Source organism: Salvelinus fontinalis, chromosome 19 (genome assembly GCF_029448725.1).
Source record: "Salvelinus fontinalis isolate EN_2023a chromosome 19, ASM2944872v1, whole genome shotgun sequence".
Taxonomy (NCBI): Eukaryota; Metazoa; Chordata; class Actinopteri; order Salmoniformes; family Salmonidae; genus Salvelinus; species Salvelinus fontinalis.
In genome coordinates this window covers 13,004,522-13,020,757 of record NC_074683.1, presented here as the reverse complement: position 1 = coordinate 13,020,757, position 16,236 = coordinate 13,004,522, and the positions used below count along the sequence as shown (strand labels likewise).

The 16,236-nt window shown below is 42.2% G+C and overlaps 1 protein-coding gene across 5 annotated transcripts in view; it reads left to right on the top strand.

The window, feature by feature from the left end:
- Positions 1 to 4,285, top strand: part of hdac4 (histone deacetylase 4) — a 236,352-nt gene extending 232,067 nt beyond the window's left edge. For all 5 annotated transcript variants that reach the window (XM_055870842.1, XM_055870841.1, XM_055870840.1 and 2 more), the window contains one exon: positions 27 to 4,285. In XM_055870842.1, coding sequence (XP_055726817.1) covers positions 27 to 66 — 40 coding nt within the window. In that variant the 3' untranslated portion in view covers positions 67 to 4,285. The remainder of the gene's footprint in view (positions 1 to 26) is intronic.
- The last annotated feature ends 11,951 nt before the right edge of the window (positions 4,286 to 16,236 follow it).

The window sequence follows — 16,236 nt, the reverse complement described above, 5'->3', positions numbered from 1 at the left end:
CGTGTCATTGTCCTGTCTTTCTCCAGGAGCGAGGAGGAGCCTATGGAGGAGGAGGCGCCTCTGTAAAGGGATGACCACGCCCCCTTTACCATTCAGACACCCATTTAGTCCTCAGCCAACCACTAACCTCCGTTTGAATTTGACCCCAATCCTTGGCCCCTCCCACGCCCTGTCTAGAAGGCACATCAGCCCCAGGGGGGGGCGGCGGACAACGTTGAGCGGTTACGAAACGGAAACAGAAGACGACACTATCTCGCTCGTCCGGAGTGGACGGACTAAAAGGCCACCGATATGTTGTGCTGTCTCTATGTAAGGAGGCAGAACACAAGGAGCCTCGGGTTTCCAGGTCTTTTCGGGTCTTTACTCCAGGACCAATGGGATCTAAGGTGACCTTGGGTGTCCATTCTTTTTTTATAACAGACACACTCTCTGTCTGAAGTACCACTCCAGACACCGAGTTTATAAGTTAGCACTCTTCTTTCTTTTTCCTTTGTGTCGTTTGTTCCTTTTTCCTTTCACTGAAAAACAGCAACAGCGCCCTATGATATAATTACGACACTGTTTACGAACTGTCAGTCGTTACCATTCACAGAAGACTTTGAGAAAGGAGAGACGTCGCAGGGTTTGCTGAAATTTTTGTCCAACTTTTTGATTGGCGAAAGCAGCCATTTTTTAGCGTAACAAGATAGGTACAAAGCGAGGAAGAGAAAGAGAGAGCGCACGATGGACGTGTGACCAGGTCTTCTGGTTCGAGATGACAGACAGTAAAAAGACTGAGTTTGTGCCTTTTTTTCCCAGCCTGGTGGATTTTACGATGAACTCGCGACGAAGAGCTTTGCCTTAAATGAGTTTTCGAGGGGAGAGAGGTGCCCTCCTCTCGCCCTCACGCCTCATTCCCCTTATGTGGTGGCGAGACTGGCAATGCCAGCACGATGGCACATAGACAGAAGGCCCTTGGCATGTTTACCCTGAATTCCCTGTAGCCCACTGTCCCACCCCTGTTCCCTTTGACCTCGTCATAACCCCTTTACTGTCATTTAGAAGGTAGTTGCCATGCTACACAGGGACTAACATAGTTAGCCTTTTTCAGTGGAACTGAATGGTTGAAACATCAGCCAATGATGTAGCTAGCTGGCATATAAACCCTTAACCAAATACACGCCACCTCTTCGAAAGAGTTAGCTAGCATGCACTGTAGTCTGTATTAGAGAGACTTGCCGTCTTAAACGAGAATGCTGTTCAAAAAATAGTAGTAGTAAGAAAAGAAATGAAGCCAAAGCGTGACGTTGCTATCAGCGCAATAGTCAGGATCCACGTAATGTTCTAAGCTTATGAGACAGATTTTACTATCGTGACTTTACATTCGAGATTGTTCCCTGTGAGGGAATTAGAACAGTTGCCCCATTTTTGTTAACTTACACGCCTCACCGTTCAAAACGCTCTAATGTCACAACGTTCAGACGATCTTACAGTCATTTAGGGGCAGTAGATACGACGAGCCGTTCTTTTGGCGTTTTGTTCACACACAAAAATGTGTCTTTGTTACCATGGTGACAGGGCAATTAGACGGACATAGCACCTTTGTGAGTTTTCGGGGAGGAGCAAGTGGCACCCATGTTCTCTGTCCACACAGGTGCTCTACAAGTGTCAGGTGCTAGCAGGTGCACGTGCGTGTGTACGTGAGTGTCACGTCACAATCCAGTAAACAAACTCTTTATACACTTCAGACACAGTTGTCATAGCTACTGCTAGGAGGTTTTTCTTTTGGTACAGGGAAGTGTATTCAATCTTGTGTGAGACACATTAAATAACTGTATATACAATAGATTTGCACGCATGCTGTCCTAAACATTTCTTACCACATACAGTTGACTTAGTTCTCAAAAGACCTATAGTGCAGAATATGGAGAATGAATCATAGAGTGATCTGTATACGGTGTATTGAACACCCCCAACTCATGTTTAGCCTCTGGGCAACTACCTTCTACATTATTCCATTGAAGTCATAATCACTTGTTTCTACTTTTGGTAAAAGGAGGAAGAACTGAGAAGATTGATGTTGTTTCTGCGTTGGTCTTTCTTCTGGATGTTTCCAACGCAGTTATTTTAATGACTACTTCATTCGTGTGGTTTTTTAACCGATATTTTCTGGTCTTTTTTCATTTGTTTCGGTTTTGTCCTTGTTGTCTTTTGAAGTGGACCTCCGTGTCTTTTGGTTTTTGTACTTTTTATTTGTTTTCCTGTTATTTTTGTATTATTTTCAGTTCTTTCTCTCTGTGACACTTTCTACAGTTGACTTGTCTCACGACCAAGTGAGAGTTCAGTTCCTTTTCATGGTCGAAAGGATCTGTGGTTTTAAGGGGAGGGATGGGGAGAGATGGGGGGGGTTGCAAATATTTCTACTTTGTATAATGATTCCAACAATTGTGTATTTACTATACTGTCTGTTCATAGTAGATTTATATATGACAAAAAAATCTAAAAGTATATTATATATTATAACATATTACAATCTCGTTTTGGGAGGAGAAAAAAAAGGTTAGTATTGCAAGGTGATTTGCTCATGTTTCACTCGCTGGTCTGGTTTGGCACTTCCTGGTGTTGCAGAGGGCACTGTTCATTATTCCTGGATGCCTTGGCTGAGGGTTCAGTACAGTAGCATCCCATTTGTTTCTTTACAGTATACACCACTGACTTAGGCTCCGTTCATACTTCCTGACACTACATAGAGAAGTTGAAAAGTTGTTCCCAAACACGGGACAAGTCACTTGTTTCTGGAGCTCTGATGTCTCCTCCATTAAAACGCTGTGACAACCCACCCATGTAAGCATGGGTTTACAGTGCGAAGACCACTGGGATTGCGCACACTTACATAGGTAACATTTTCTGACCAATAACCAAACACTTTAACTGTGTTTGTAAAACCTTCTCTATACCATCTATTAAAGGATGTGTAATTCAGTAGCGTTTGCCTTGGAATGACATGATAATTACACAAGGGTTGCCCTATAATGACTAATCACTATAAGCCCAAGGGTCATAGTTAACCCATCAATAGTTCCCCTCTCACCCTTTAACCTCACCCATCCTGCCCAAACCGCCCCTCTCTGACGGCTGTAGAAGATGACTAGTGAGGTCAAGGGTCATCGCAATGGAACCAGTCTCATCCAAGGGGGCAGACTATGAGTGAAAAGTCCAGTCTGCGTCTCAATTGTGGTTGCTGGTATTGTATTGGGGGCATTTTTATAAGCTATCATCCAGAGCTCTCCCCGGATGCTTAGAAGCACCAGTCACAGCAATGACAGTCATGGCTTAGTCACTTGTATTCAAACAATATTTTTAAAGGGACTATATACTGTCTGGTTATCATAGTGTCCAGATAGTCATTTGAACATTTTCTTAATCATGCTCAACAAAAGACATTCCATTTTGTTTTGTTTTTAATTGTTTTATCATGGGGCATTTTTTTCTTCTTCTCCTGCTTTTTATCCTCTCCTCAAAACCAGGCCTGAGGATTGTCTGTGGTTTATTTGAAGGGCCTGGTTGTTGGGTTTCTGCACTCTTCCTCCACCTCTGTAACTTTCTCTGCATGGTTTGTGTGTCTGCATGCCTGTCTCTGTCCCTGTAACATATCTGCACAAGGAAAGAGCACTGAATGGACAGAAGTACGTTTTTACTACAGCATCGGGATTTGGGGACGAGAGCATGACACGGGAACTCGTTCTTTTGCTCCTCTGTTTTTTCAGGAGCGACGATGAGGAAGAACGACGCTCCCTGTTGGTCTGACAGATATGCTTTTTACCTGTGAAAAATTTCCAACAACAAACTGACTTTGAATATTTCACAACATCTTTATCTAGCACTTGTGACATACAGACAATGGATTTTATTGTATTTATGTAGAAAAACTGTTTTAGGGAAACTAAAGACGGGAGACAACTGCATAGACCAAGTGATTTTTATTCAGGGGGGGAGGGGTGATATAATTTGAGGTTGGGACGGGTTTTGTTTCGAGACATCTGGAGATATCAACGGGCTCTGTCCAGATGAATGGTCTATATCATCGTCAGGGTTGTCCATTCCATTTCAGCCGGTAATATCTGTGACCACTGTGGTTAAAAAAAAAAGAACAGTTCTAGGTTTACAAAATGTATGACATGCATATTCAGTTTTTTTAATTGTCTTTATCTCTCCATTGTTACAGAATAGTACTTTTTTCCTGGGACCTTTCCTCTAACATTTTCTCTTTGACATCTACACTATAAAATCTAATGTTTTGGAAAAACCACTGTCTTGTTGTTATTTCCTGGGGGATATGGTCAGATGAGTGGTCTTTAGTTGAACAAAAAAGAAAAGGCTAAATGATTGTAATGCAAACTCGAGGCCCATGTTGGATCATACATGAATCGTACTTGAGTCATGCACCCAGATACTCACAAACTTCAGATAGGACATACAGTGCCTTCAGAAAGTATTCACACCCCTTTTCCCTGAATTAAAAATGTATTGTGTCACTGATCTACACACAATACCCCATAATGTCAAAGTGGAATTTTGTTTATAGAACATTTAAGAAATGTATAAAAAATGAAAAGCTGAAATGTCTTGAGTCAGTAAGTATTCAACCCCTTTGTTATAGCAAGCCTAAATAAGTTCAGGGGTAAAAATGTGCTTAACAAGTCACATAATACGTTGCATGGACTCATTCAGTGTTCAAGAATAGTGGGTTTTTTTTATAACTAACCCATCTCTGTACCTCACACATGCAATTATGTGTAAGGTCAATCAATCCAGTAGTGAATTTCAAGCACAGATTCAACCATAAAGACCAGGGAGGTTTGTCAATGCCTCGCAAAGAAGATTCGTAGATGTGTAAAAAATTAAGCAGACGCTGAATATCCCTTTGAGCATGGTGAAGTTATTCATTAGGCTTTGAATGGTGTATCAATACACCCAGTCACCACAAAGATCCTTCCTAACTCAGTTGCCGGAGAGGAAGGAAACCGTTCAGGGATTTCACCATGAGGCCGATGGGGACTTTAAAACAGAGTTTAATGGTTGTGATATGAGAAAACTGAGGATGGATCAACAACATTGTAGTTACTCCACAATACTAACCTTAATGTCAGAGTGAAAAGAAGAAAGTCTGTACAGAATAAAAAATATTCCAAAACATGCAACAAGGCACTTAAGTAATACTGCAAAATATGTGGCAAAGAAATTTACTTTTTGTCCTGAATACAAAGCGTTATGTTTGGGGCAAATCCAACACATCACTGAGTACCACTCTTCATATTTTCAAGAATGGTGGTGGCTGCATCATGTTATGGGTATGCTTGTCATCGGTAAGTATTAGGGAGAAATTGAATACAGCTATTAGCACAGACAAAATCCTAGAAAACCTGGTTCAATTTGCTTTCCAACAGACACTGAGAGACAAATTCATCTTTCAGTAGGACAATAACCAAAACACAAGGCCAAATCTACACTGTTGCTTAGCAAAACAACATTGAATGTTCCTGAGTGGCCTAGTTACAGTTTTGACTTAAATTGCATTGAGAATCTATGGCAAGACTTCAAAATGGCTGTCTGGCAATGATCAACAATCAACTTGACAGAGCTTGAATTATTTAAAAAATAATAATGAGAAAATATTGTACAAGCCAGGTGTGAAAAGCTCTTAGCGACTTACCCAAAAGGACTCACAGCTGTAATCACTGCCAAAGGTGCATCTACAAAGTATTGACTTGGGGGTGTGAATACTTCTGTAAATGAGATATTTCTGTATTTAATTTTCAATAAACATTTATAAAACATGTTTTCACTTAGTCATTATGGGGTATTATGTATAGATGGGTCAGAGAAAACAAATCCATTTTGAATTCAGGCTGAAACACAAAATGTGGAGTAAGTCAAGGGGTATGAATACTTTCAGAAATGATAGTTCTATGATAAGTCAATTGTGTTGAGTTAACCCACAAAGTACATTCATAGAAGGCATAAACATCTGAGCATTTCTTAGCCGCTGTGATGTTGCAAGTCATCTTTTTGTTGTTATAAATCTGTGACCAAGCAAATAGTAGAGGGACATGTTCAATATGCTGGAAGTGGTTAGTGAATAGCTAGGGGACATTTTTGACCCTGTCCCAGTGTATGAGAAAACACATTCCAATCCACACTTCAACCAAAATATTTTGCTCTGATCTTGAAAACGAGGTGACACCCTGTGAATACTTACAAAATCGTTCTAGTACTGCAACTAAATAAATGTTACGCTTCAGTATAGGAATACCTCCTTTCTCCCTTTAAAGTAATTCTAGATCTGAAAGGGATGAGTTGATGAAACCGAAAGCCAGAAACCTCTTTTTCACTTATCAGTAACCCTTTATATTCAGATCCCTTAATAAACCATGTATTAATCATTTGTAAATGTCAATAAGCAATCTCTAAATAGTCATTTACGCACTTACAAACACTTCAATTATTTATTAGACTTAAGACAAGGTGTTTGATCATAATGTGTTCACAATTTGTATGTGGTTTATAATTTAAACCAGTTATTAAGTAGTTATTGTCAACTCGTAAGATGATTGATTGATTTTACTCACCATTTAAATGCATGTACATGTATTTATATATTTAATGAATGGGATATTTATTCAGTGTTAATGAGTGTATTTGTACATGTGAGCACATGCACTTACTAATACATCAGTTGATGATTAATGTAGATTCTTGTAACAAACTTCTTTTACCATTAGGTTATTTTTAGCCATTGGTGGAGCATCAAGTACTGTCTACTAATATGGGCAGCTGTTGGAGTAACAAGTCATTTATAAACGTTTATAAAGTATATATAGTGTACCCTTTAGATTAGGGGCTGCAAAATAGTTTATTCATAACTAGTAAACGGTTATAAGGATCTACCTTAATCATCAACTAATATGTTAGTAAGTGCATGTATATTCAGATTTTGAAATGCACTAATGTTAATAAATATCCCATTCATGACATAACTGATTAAAAGTACATTATTAATCATTTACAAATCGTGAACATACTATGATCAAACACTTTACTAATTACATTACAAATCATGAATAATTACTTTAAAATTGTGTTTTTAAATACGTAAATTACTATTTAGAGATTACTTATTGTCATTTACAAATGTAAGAATAATGATTCATAAATGGTAAGTAAACTCTTTACAAACTGTTTATGAATGGTTTATTAACCGACCATAATGTAAAATGTTAGCTACTTAGGGAATCCCTTACAGATCAGTGACTACCTCAAGGAAGGTCAGATGGAAGGATGCATCTCTACATTATTGGAACAGGCCCCAGAATCCTACAGTAGGTATTTAGTATACTGAAGAGAGCAGCTCCCTTGACCGTACTGCCATGTGCACTAGCAGTAGAGGCTTAAGGCGTCCACATGCTTCCCAGCCTAAACAGTTCGGAACAGTTTGTGCACATATTATGACAACTATTTTGTGAAGTTTTTTGTTTGGCTTGGTCTTCGGCAGGGGTTTTTTCAGTTGTTCGTGCACAATTCTCGAGGCAAGCCGAAGTCAGTAGCCGAAGTCTACGGCCCTTTGTCGGTGACAGGAAACAGTAGGGATTCTTCAATTAAGTGTTTGTTGTCACTCAACGAGAGACTAATAATTTTCATGCACATTTTTTCACTTGAGAAATACTGAACCAAACATCTTAGTTAAAATTGCGCGACTATGAGCTCCTTGGAAAAACGTCTAAATTAATCCGAGATTTATTTAGTTATCAGATTCATTGTGGCTACAGCGTCTCAAAATTGACAGTATTGCATTTTTTTTTCAACATTTTTTAAATCAAAGTTTTTGTAAGGGAGTATGCGAGCACACTCGTTCGATTCGCGTAGCTAAGTTCGGCTAGGTGCCAGCCGAACTGAAGCATGCTGATGCCTTTAGGCCCTATGCTTCACAGTAGCCACAAGCAGGCTTAGCCACCCATTTGGACGAGTCAAAGGTCAGCCCCAGTGTCCAAATAAAAACAGATCCAAGCCTGCTGCTGATCAGTCAAACACAGTAAAAGTACCACTGTTGTACGGTCTTCCTTAGTCTTCCCCCGCCTAAATCCAAACAATGTCGCTGGTGTCACAGTGGAAGTGATGTTTGAATATTCATAAATCAACAGGGTTGGAGTACAGTAATGTGGCAAAGGCAAAGAGACCTGGACAAGTCTCGAGAACCTCTACAGGAGCATAGCAAACTGAGATGTGAGTGACAATATTGACCATCTCACAAGATGTGAAAGAGACCTGTCAGGAGACCAATGAGACTAACAAAGCCGACATGAAAGCGAAATCATGCGCTCCTATTTTAGGTGTAAGACGAGGTAACAACCGACTGTGCTCCCAGCACGCAGACTGACCGTCTCGCTGTCAACTCCAAACGCCCGTTGATTACTTTGCGTCGTCCCACACTGCAGGCGGCTGATCTCTGCGACCCTTGAACGTCAAAGATGGGGCAGGGTTCTTCCCCCTTGAGTTACGACACATCTTGGAACCTCTCCTATGGCCAGCCCACAAAATCCAAAATGGTCGCTGCTTTCCCACAACAAAACTCCCCAGAAGGCAGGGCCATTGGTTGGCAGAAAACCCCCGGAAAACCCCCAGCTATTTTCCACCTCATCCCACAATGACAGTCCCATCTGTGGTGGTTATCACTCCCTCTCCCTCTCTCTCGCTCTCTTTCCCCCTCTCTCTCTCGCTCTCTCTCTACCCATCTTCCTGCCTCCCCGTGTCAGTTCACTCTGTCATTACCAGTTCCCATATTATAAAAGGCCTCGTATCTGAATGTGGCTCATCATTCCCACATCATTTTTAATTGCAGGCCTGAGTGGCCGTGGTGGCTATGGATAAGGTCGAGGACAGCTGGGGGATGACAAGCGCTGAAAATTACAGATCACAGTTATCGGAAACCCTAACCATGTGACCTACAGGCAATAAGGATGGCTTATTTATGACAGGGGCCCCAGCGGCGAAATTCAAGTATCTTGTCCTTCGCAAACACACACACACATAAATGCACACACACACTGCTCCCCATGGGACAATAAGGAAGGATTTGTTATGTAAGTTATATGGTGCGTCAGGCCAGAGGAACAGAAGGGATGGGCCTCCGGGTCACAGTGACCGGGTGAAGATGGAACTAGTATCTCAGCTCTGTCCTGTCTCACACACACACACACATTGCTCTCTTACTGGGCAAGAGCTGAATGGGACAGTGTTTAATGTGAGACGCTTCTCCAATGGTTGTTTTTTCCCAATGTGTGTGTGTGTGTGTGTGTGTGTGTGTGTGTGTGTGTGTGTGTGTGTGTGTGTGTGTGTGCGTGCGTGCGTGCGTGCGTGCGTGCGTGCGTGCGTGCGTGCGTGCGTGCGTGCGTGCGTGTGTCCTCACGCTTCTTCTCAGGGGTGGCTCAACACTAGACTAAACACACAGCAAGAGAAGCAAACCCCACACCACTTTTCAAATACACAACCCAGACCATCAGACCCCTAACTTTGCCAATGGAAGCACACAGTACATTGCATGGTGCCACTCCCAAAATTATAAAGTCGATCTCCACTAGACTATATATGCATGTAAAAATGCATTTACAATGATGCCGTTACATGCCAGAAGAATGTCATGCAAAAACCTACAATTGTAACATATTTGAGTTTCACTTGTCTTCAGGAATTAATGTCTTTCTCCTCGGGACATTCAAATGTTTCCCTGCATCTTCCTTTTTGAGAGACTTCAAAAGTAGCCCACAGTGCTAAAGCCATATTTTTCACATGAACTCTCCACACACACCTTCTGTAGGCACACACAGAGCCAAACTTACCTCAATTTATGTCTGTTGTGTAAAACCAAATTATACAGGCGACCTATCACCTTCCTGCTCTATGAGATAAAAAAAAAATGGAACATGCGAGAGAAAGGAGGGGAGGAAAGGGCTTTACCCCCTCCGAGTAGTTTTAATTTTAGCTCGGCTCAGATCATTGGCACCACAATTCCCCCAGGCAGGAGTAACCTTGTTAAAGAGACTGTATGTTTTATCCTATAGGCTCCACATGAGGAACACATTACCACATGCATTTGTTACACACACACACTCACACACACACTCGTCCAACACACACACAGCACACGCACATCCCAAACTAAACAAAGTTGTGGTTTGCTTTAACAACAGCTATAATGATGATCCGGAAGGAAGTGTCTCCAATTGTGCTTGTGAAGGTAATTACTGTGTTAGTCATCCTACTTCTGTTATTAGTATTTCAAACTTTTAAAAGTTGACTGCAAACTATTCATGTTAAACTATTAATTCATGCCCCCCGTCCCCCCCCAATTGACCATTGAACTGCTGTGCATATTGTAGATTGTCATTGAACATTTGACCTTCAGAGGTATGACGACACAATGCAAGTTAATGCCAAAGACAAACTGACCATGTCACCTTATGATGCTCTGTTATTTAATTCACACTGGCTGAAAGAGGAGCATCATCTATTCAAGTTGGCTGTGTGTCTTGTTCTCTTTGTCCTTTGTATCGCAATAGATGTTATCTAGATATAAGCTCATAGAAGGATGTCACCCGTCTTTCACAGTAATAACCATGTCAACGCATTGTAGGAAATACATGATCTGGTAGATGTGCTTCACGCGCAGTACTGTGAAAGGACTGACGGTCCGAATATTAATGGTTTCATTTTTCTTGCTTGGAATGATGAGATAAGAGAGACAAAATATTTTAACCTCATCTCTGCTGGAATACATTGTTTCTTATTTTAACCAGCTACCACTAGGGGGAGGAGACACACACACGGACTGTATTGTTCACTAACCACTTACTATCATCCTGTATCAGTTAACACTGAACTGTGAAGGACATAATTGGTGAACGCATGGAAGGAGAGAAGGGGAGAGTGAACACAGAGTGAGTAGGTGAGAGCTTGGGGGGGAAACACGGAGAAAGAGGGAAGAGGAGAGTGAGTGAGTGAGTGAGTGAGTGAGTGAGTGAGTGAGTGAGTGAGTGAGTGAGTGAGTGAGTGAGTGAGTGGGAGATGGAGAGAGTATGGCAGGATGAGAGAGAGAGAGAGAGAGAGAGAGAGAGAGAGAGAGAGAGAGAGAGAGAGAGAGAGAGAGAGAGAGAGAGAGAGAGAGGGAGCGCATGGCAGGAGAAGAGGACAGAGTGAGTGAGAGCGTGGGCTCCTGTGGTAGCCTGACCTGTGCTGACCCCTGGTGACCCCGGGGTCAGAACCTGTACTAATGAAGAGGAAAGTGGTGTGGTGTGCAAACATGTCACAGTGAGGGGCTGGGCCTGGGGCCAGATCAAGTTTCAGCCACAGAGGTGACCGGGATCAAGGCCTTCTGTTTAAACTGTTACAAATCACACAGGCTGGACACACAAGTTACTGCACCAATGGTGGAATATATAGGTGGAATTCAAATAAAATCAAATGATATTTTATTTGTCACATGCGCCGAATACAACAGATGTAGACCTTACAGTGAAATTCTTACTTACAAGCCCTTAACCAACAATGCAGTTTTAAGAAAAATACAAAAAATATATATAACAGAAATAAAAGTAACAAATAATTCAACAGCAGCAGTAAAATAACAATAGTGAGACTATATACAGGGGGTACCTGTACAGAGTCAATGTGCGGGGGCACCGATGTCGAGGTAATTGAGGTAATATGTACATGTACGTAGAGTTAAAGTGACTATTAAAGTGACTATGTATAGATAAGAACAGAGAGTAGCAGCAGCGTTAAATGGGGGGGGGGGGCATTTGGGTAGCCATTTGATTAGATGTTCAGGAGTCTTGTGGCTTGAGGATAGAAGCTGTTTAGAAGCCTCTTCAACCTAGACTTGGCGCTCTGGTACCGCTTGCCATGCGGTAGCAGTGAAAATAGTCTATGACTATTGTGGCTGGAGTCCTTGACAATTTCTAGGACTTTCCTCTGACACCGCCTGGTATAGAAGTTATGGATGGCAGGAAGCTTGGCCCCAGTGATGTACTGGAGCGCACACACTACCCTTTGTAGTGCCTTGCGGTCAGAGGCCGAGCAGTTGCCGTACCAGGCAGTGACGCAACCAGTCAGGATGCTCTCGATGGTACAGCCGTAGAACCTTTCGAGGATCTGAGGACCCATGACAAATATTTTCAGTCTCCTGAGGGGGAATAGGTTTTGTCGTGACCGCTTCACGACTGTCTTGGTGTGCTTGGACCATGTTAGTTTGTTGGTGATGTGGACAGCAAGGAACTTGAAGTTCTCAACCTGCTCCACTACAGCCCTGTAGATGAGAAATAGGGGTGTGCTTGATCCTCCTTTTCCTGTAGTCCACATTCATCTTCTCTTAATCACGTTGAGGGAGAGATTGCCAGGACAACAACTGAAGGGCAAAGGGGATAGGATATGTTCCCTAGCGTATTATGATTTTTTCCAACATTTTCTAATTGTGTGAGTGTACGTGTGTGTGTGTACTGGTACGTGTGTGTGCGCATGTCTAGTTAGCACTTGAAACTATGCCGTCCTCTAAGCAAGAGTGTGTGTGGGACCAGAGGGCCCAGGTGTCTGAAAAGAAACCACACTATTAAACCCACTTAAAAGACTGACAAACAGAAACCCAACTCCCAGGCTGAGGCCTTGAGCTGGAAGGCCACTTCAGTTCAGTCCGGTGGGTTATTTCCCCAATGACTGCCTGGCCCGCATTGGCATTCCTCCACCACTGCCTTTTTACAGCCATCTTTACAACCACTTTAGTGTTCTTAACCCATTTTCTTGTCCAGTTTAATTCCTCTACTCGGAGAGCCGGGCGGAAATCTCCCTGTGGTGGAATGGAGTGAGAGGGGAGGGGCGGGGATGTGGAGTGGTGAAGAGAGGGAGGTTTGGCACTCCAAAGGATGAAGGGGGAAGGTGGCTTAGGGGAGACACAGGGACAGAATAGAATGGGACACACGCTTGCACACACACAAACCACACACAACTCCTGTAGTGCTTGGACGGTGGGCAAGAAATACTCTATAGCGACACCTCTATTGCAGGGATTATCAACTAGATTCAGTCACGGGTCGTTTTTTTCTGGAGCGGATGGTCAGGGTGCAATTACAAATAGTTTATAGACTGCAAATTGACCGCAAGAAGCACAAACAGATATGTTTGACTAAAATATAATCATTTTAAGCCTTGCTTATTTGAATACGATCTTATGTGTCTCTCTCTATTATGTGGGAGAATACTTGGAAACAGATTTCTTAAGTTAAAATCACTTTCCTGATTTCCTGGTGTTTTTACAGTCTTTCATGTAAAAAAAAAAAAAAACTCAGAAAGCTTGCAGGGCCAAATTCGTCCCACGGCCGCCAGTTGGGGAACCCTGCTCTACTGGGTGAGAGCAAGAAGAGAAAGAGAGAGGGATGGGAGGAGGATGGAAGATGGAAGATAGTTAGGGATCCAGTGTTTGGAGCTCCCTCCCTGGTCATCTCATCCATCCATCTCTCTGGACTCCTCCACTCTTCTGTGCTCAAAGCCCAGTTTCCAGTACCTCATCACTTATCCCTTGCTCTGACAAATGACAGGGGATTTGCTGAAGACTCTGTTTTCCGATGGAGTGCTAACCTCAGTTTGTAAGGGTGTTTATGTACAATGTAAGCAAGCCCCACCTGGCTAACACACTGCGCCACACACACGCCACACACACACACAGATTTTATACACTATCGTGCCGACCCAAACACAGCTTAGATTACTTCTCACATTGTCCTTTTCTCCACAGTTCCAGCAACTATGGTGGGTGCGTAACCAGGCCAACTCAGCTTGGTTTGGCTCAGTGTGGGAAAAGCCCTATAAGCATGTGGATTCACACACTGGAAAATATTACTTTTTGGGCTGTCTTACAATGAGTGAGGCGACACTGACCTCACACACACACGACTGTCAAAGTACTGACACATCACCTTAACGACATAACGGCTGTCACAACATACCACCATGGTAGAGACAATCACCTGCCATGTTACACAACGCTCTCATAACAGATGGCACAAAAACACATGACTGTATTAAGTCAGCTGACAATGTTATTACTCATGTTATGTCATGTAATAGCTTTCTCGTGACAGCTTTATCACATGGTAAAGCGCGAATGTCAAAGTTAGAGAAGTAGCTCCTTCCATCCTTCTGTTGTGATGACATGCTTAGGGCCATCTGCAGTGCCGAGTGCAGAATACTACTCTCTACACATGGGTGCAACGTATACCCCCCCCCCCTCCCCACAGGCCCTGGTCAGATGATGAGGGCCCTCTTTGTAGGGGATCAAAGTATTACCGATCCTGATTAAGGACGGGAAGGGAGGAGAAGAGAGGAGGACGAGGAGGAGAAACTCTGTCTATTCCCTTTTGGCCACGGGGGCGTCACGTTCCATGTTTTGAGCTGCGTCCCTGGATTTGTGTGATTATTGTTCACACTAATCAGGATCTACTTAAATGGGAATAATAAACAGTAAAAGCTAGGCTGAGTTTGTGCCCATATGTCAAAATGATGCCTGGCAGGGTTAGTGGACTGTATAGGCCCAGCCTAGTACTGTAGTAACCGGTGCACCAAATGCTGTGCACCTCCACTCTCACATACTCATGAAATTAATTTACAAAAATACTACCACTAACTACTATAATTCTAATAATAATCTTCATCGTCATCATCATAGCAGCACTTTAAACCCCACTTGTTTTGTTTGTAAAAGCTGAAGCCAATTCTACATATTTAGGCCTTTGGTTGAGTCCAATGGTTTCTCTATTTCCTCCAATAATGACAGTGTATGCCCATTTATATTCTGACTCACACACTCAGCCCTCTTGACTCATTCCACAGCAAGCAAGCATGCGAGGTCGGGTCGACACCATGGCAGTTGCAGCTGACTTTGAGCTTTACCACACCAAAAAAACGCTTCTGTCATGCCGCACCAACCCCCCCAATGGTAAAATAACCTTAGCATTTCAGCGACCCTGCTGAACATCAAATCCTATTTGAGGCGCACACAGCATAAACCTTTACTTTATCCATTTTACTGCAAATTAAAATTTTGTAGCTTTTTCCGTCTGATTTTACAGGAAACATCTGGGGCTCTCGCGCTGCTGGAGCAGTAGGCCCCGGGCGATTTCCCGTGTTGCTTGGCTGTGAGCGCGCGGGATAATGAGCCGTTATCAAACGCGCAGCCGATGGCCGAACTAGGTCGAAATATACCTGGCATAGGCCTACTCAGATCTCCACCTGGACCTCGTCCATGACTACCCACGACTACAAAGCATGGTCAACCAACAAGACTGTAGCCTAATACCGTTTTCAAATGAGCTCATTGGCCTAAACATGACTTTCTTGAATTTGATTTGTTCAACTTTTTAGTGCAAGAAAATAGCCCTAATATAATAAATGATCTAACATTTGATGTTGAAAATACATTTTGTGTCGAGTTTTCAAATTCATAGCGTATAGTTGCCTATACTATGCTAAGAATCGTTTCACACTTGCAAGATATGAAATGCATAGACCTCTAGGCTACTTGGATATAGGCTATCCATTCATAAACTCTTACACTATTAAATATTAAATGCATAGACCTCTAGGCTACTTGGATATAGGCTATCCATTCATAAACTCTTACACTATTAAATATTAAATGCATAGACCTCTAGGCTACTTGGATATAGGCTATCCATTCATAAACTCCTACACTATTAAATATTAAATGCATAGACCTCTAGGCTACTTGGATATAGGCTATCCATTCATAAACTCTTACACTATTAAATATTAAATGCATAGACCTCTAGGCTACTTGGATATAGGCTATCCATTCATAAACTCTCCTACACTGTTGCATGAACTTCCATACCTGACTTGTTCCAGGGTTTAATCAATAAGTCACTTAATACCACATAACATGTAGCATTTAATTGCCACTTTATATCTGATTGCAACCAGAACCACATATATTCAAATTCTTCATAAAGATTGCAAAACGATGCATCCCTCCAGGCTTAAATGATACATCATTGTAAGATAGACAAAACATTATTTCAAAGAAGGCTAAACATCTGTGCTGTTGTTAAATTACATATTGATATTATATTGATAATTATTAACAGGGTGGTTCAAGCCCTGAATGCTGATTGGCTGACAGCAGTGGTATATCAGACC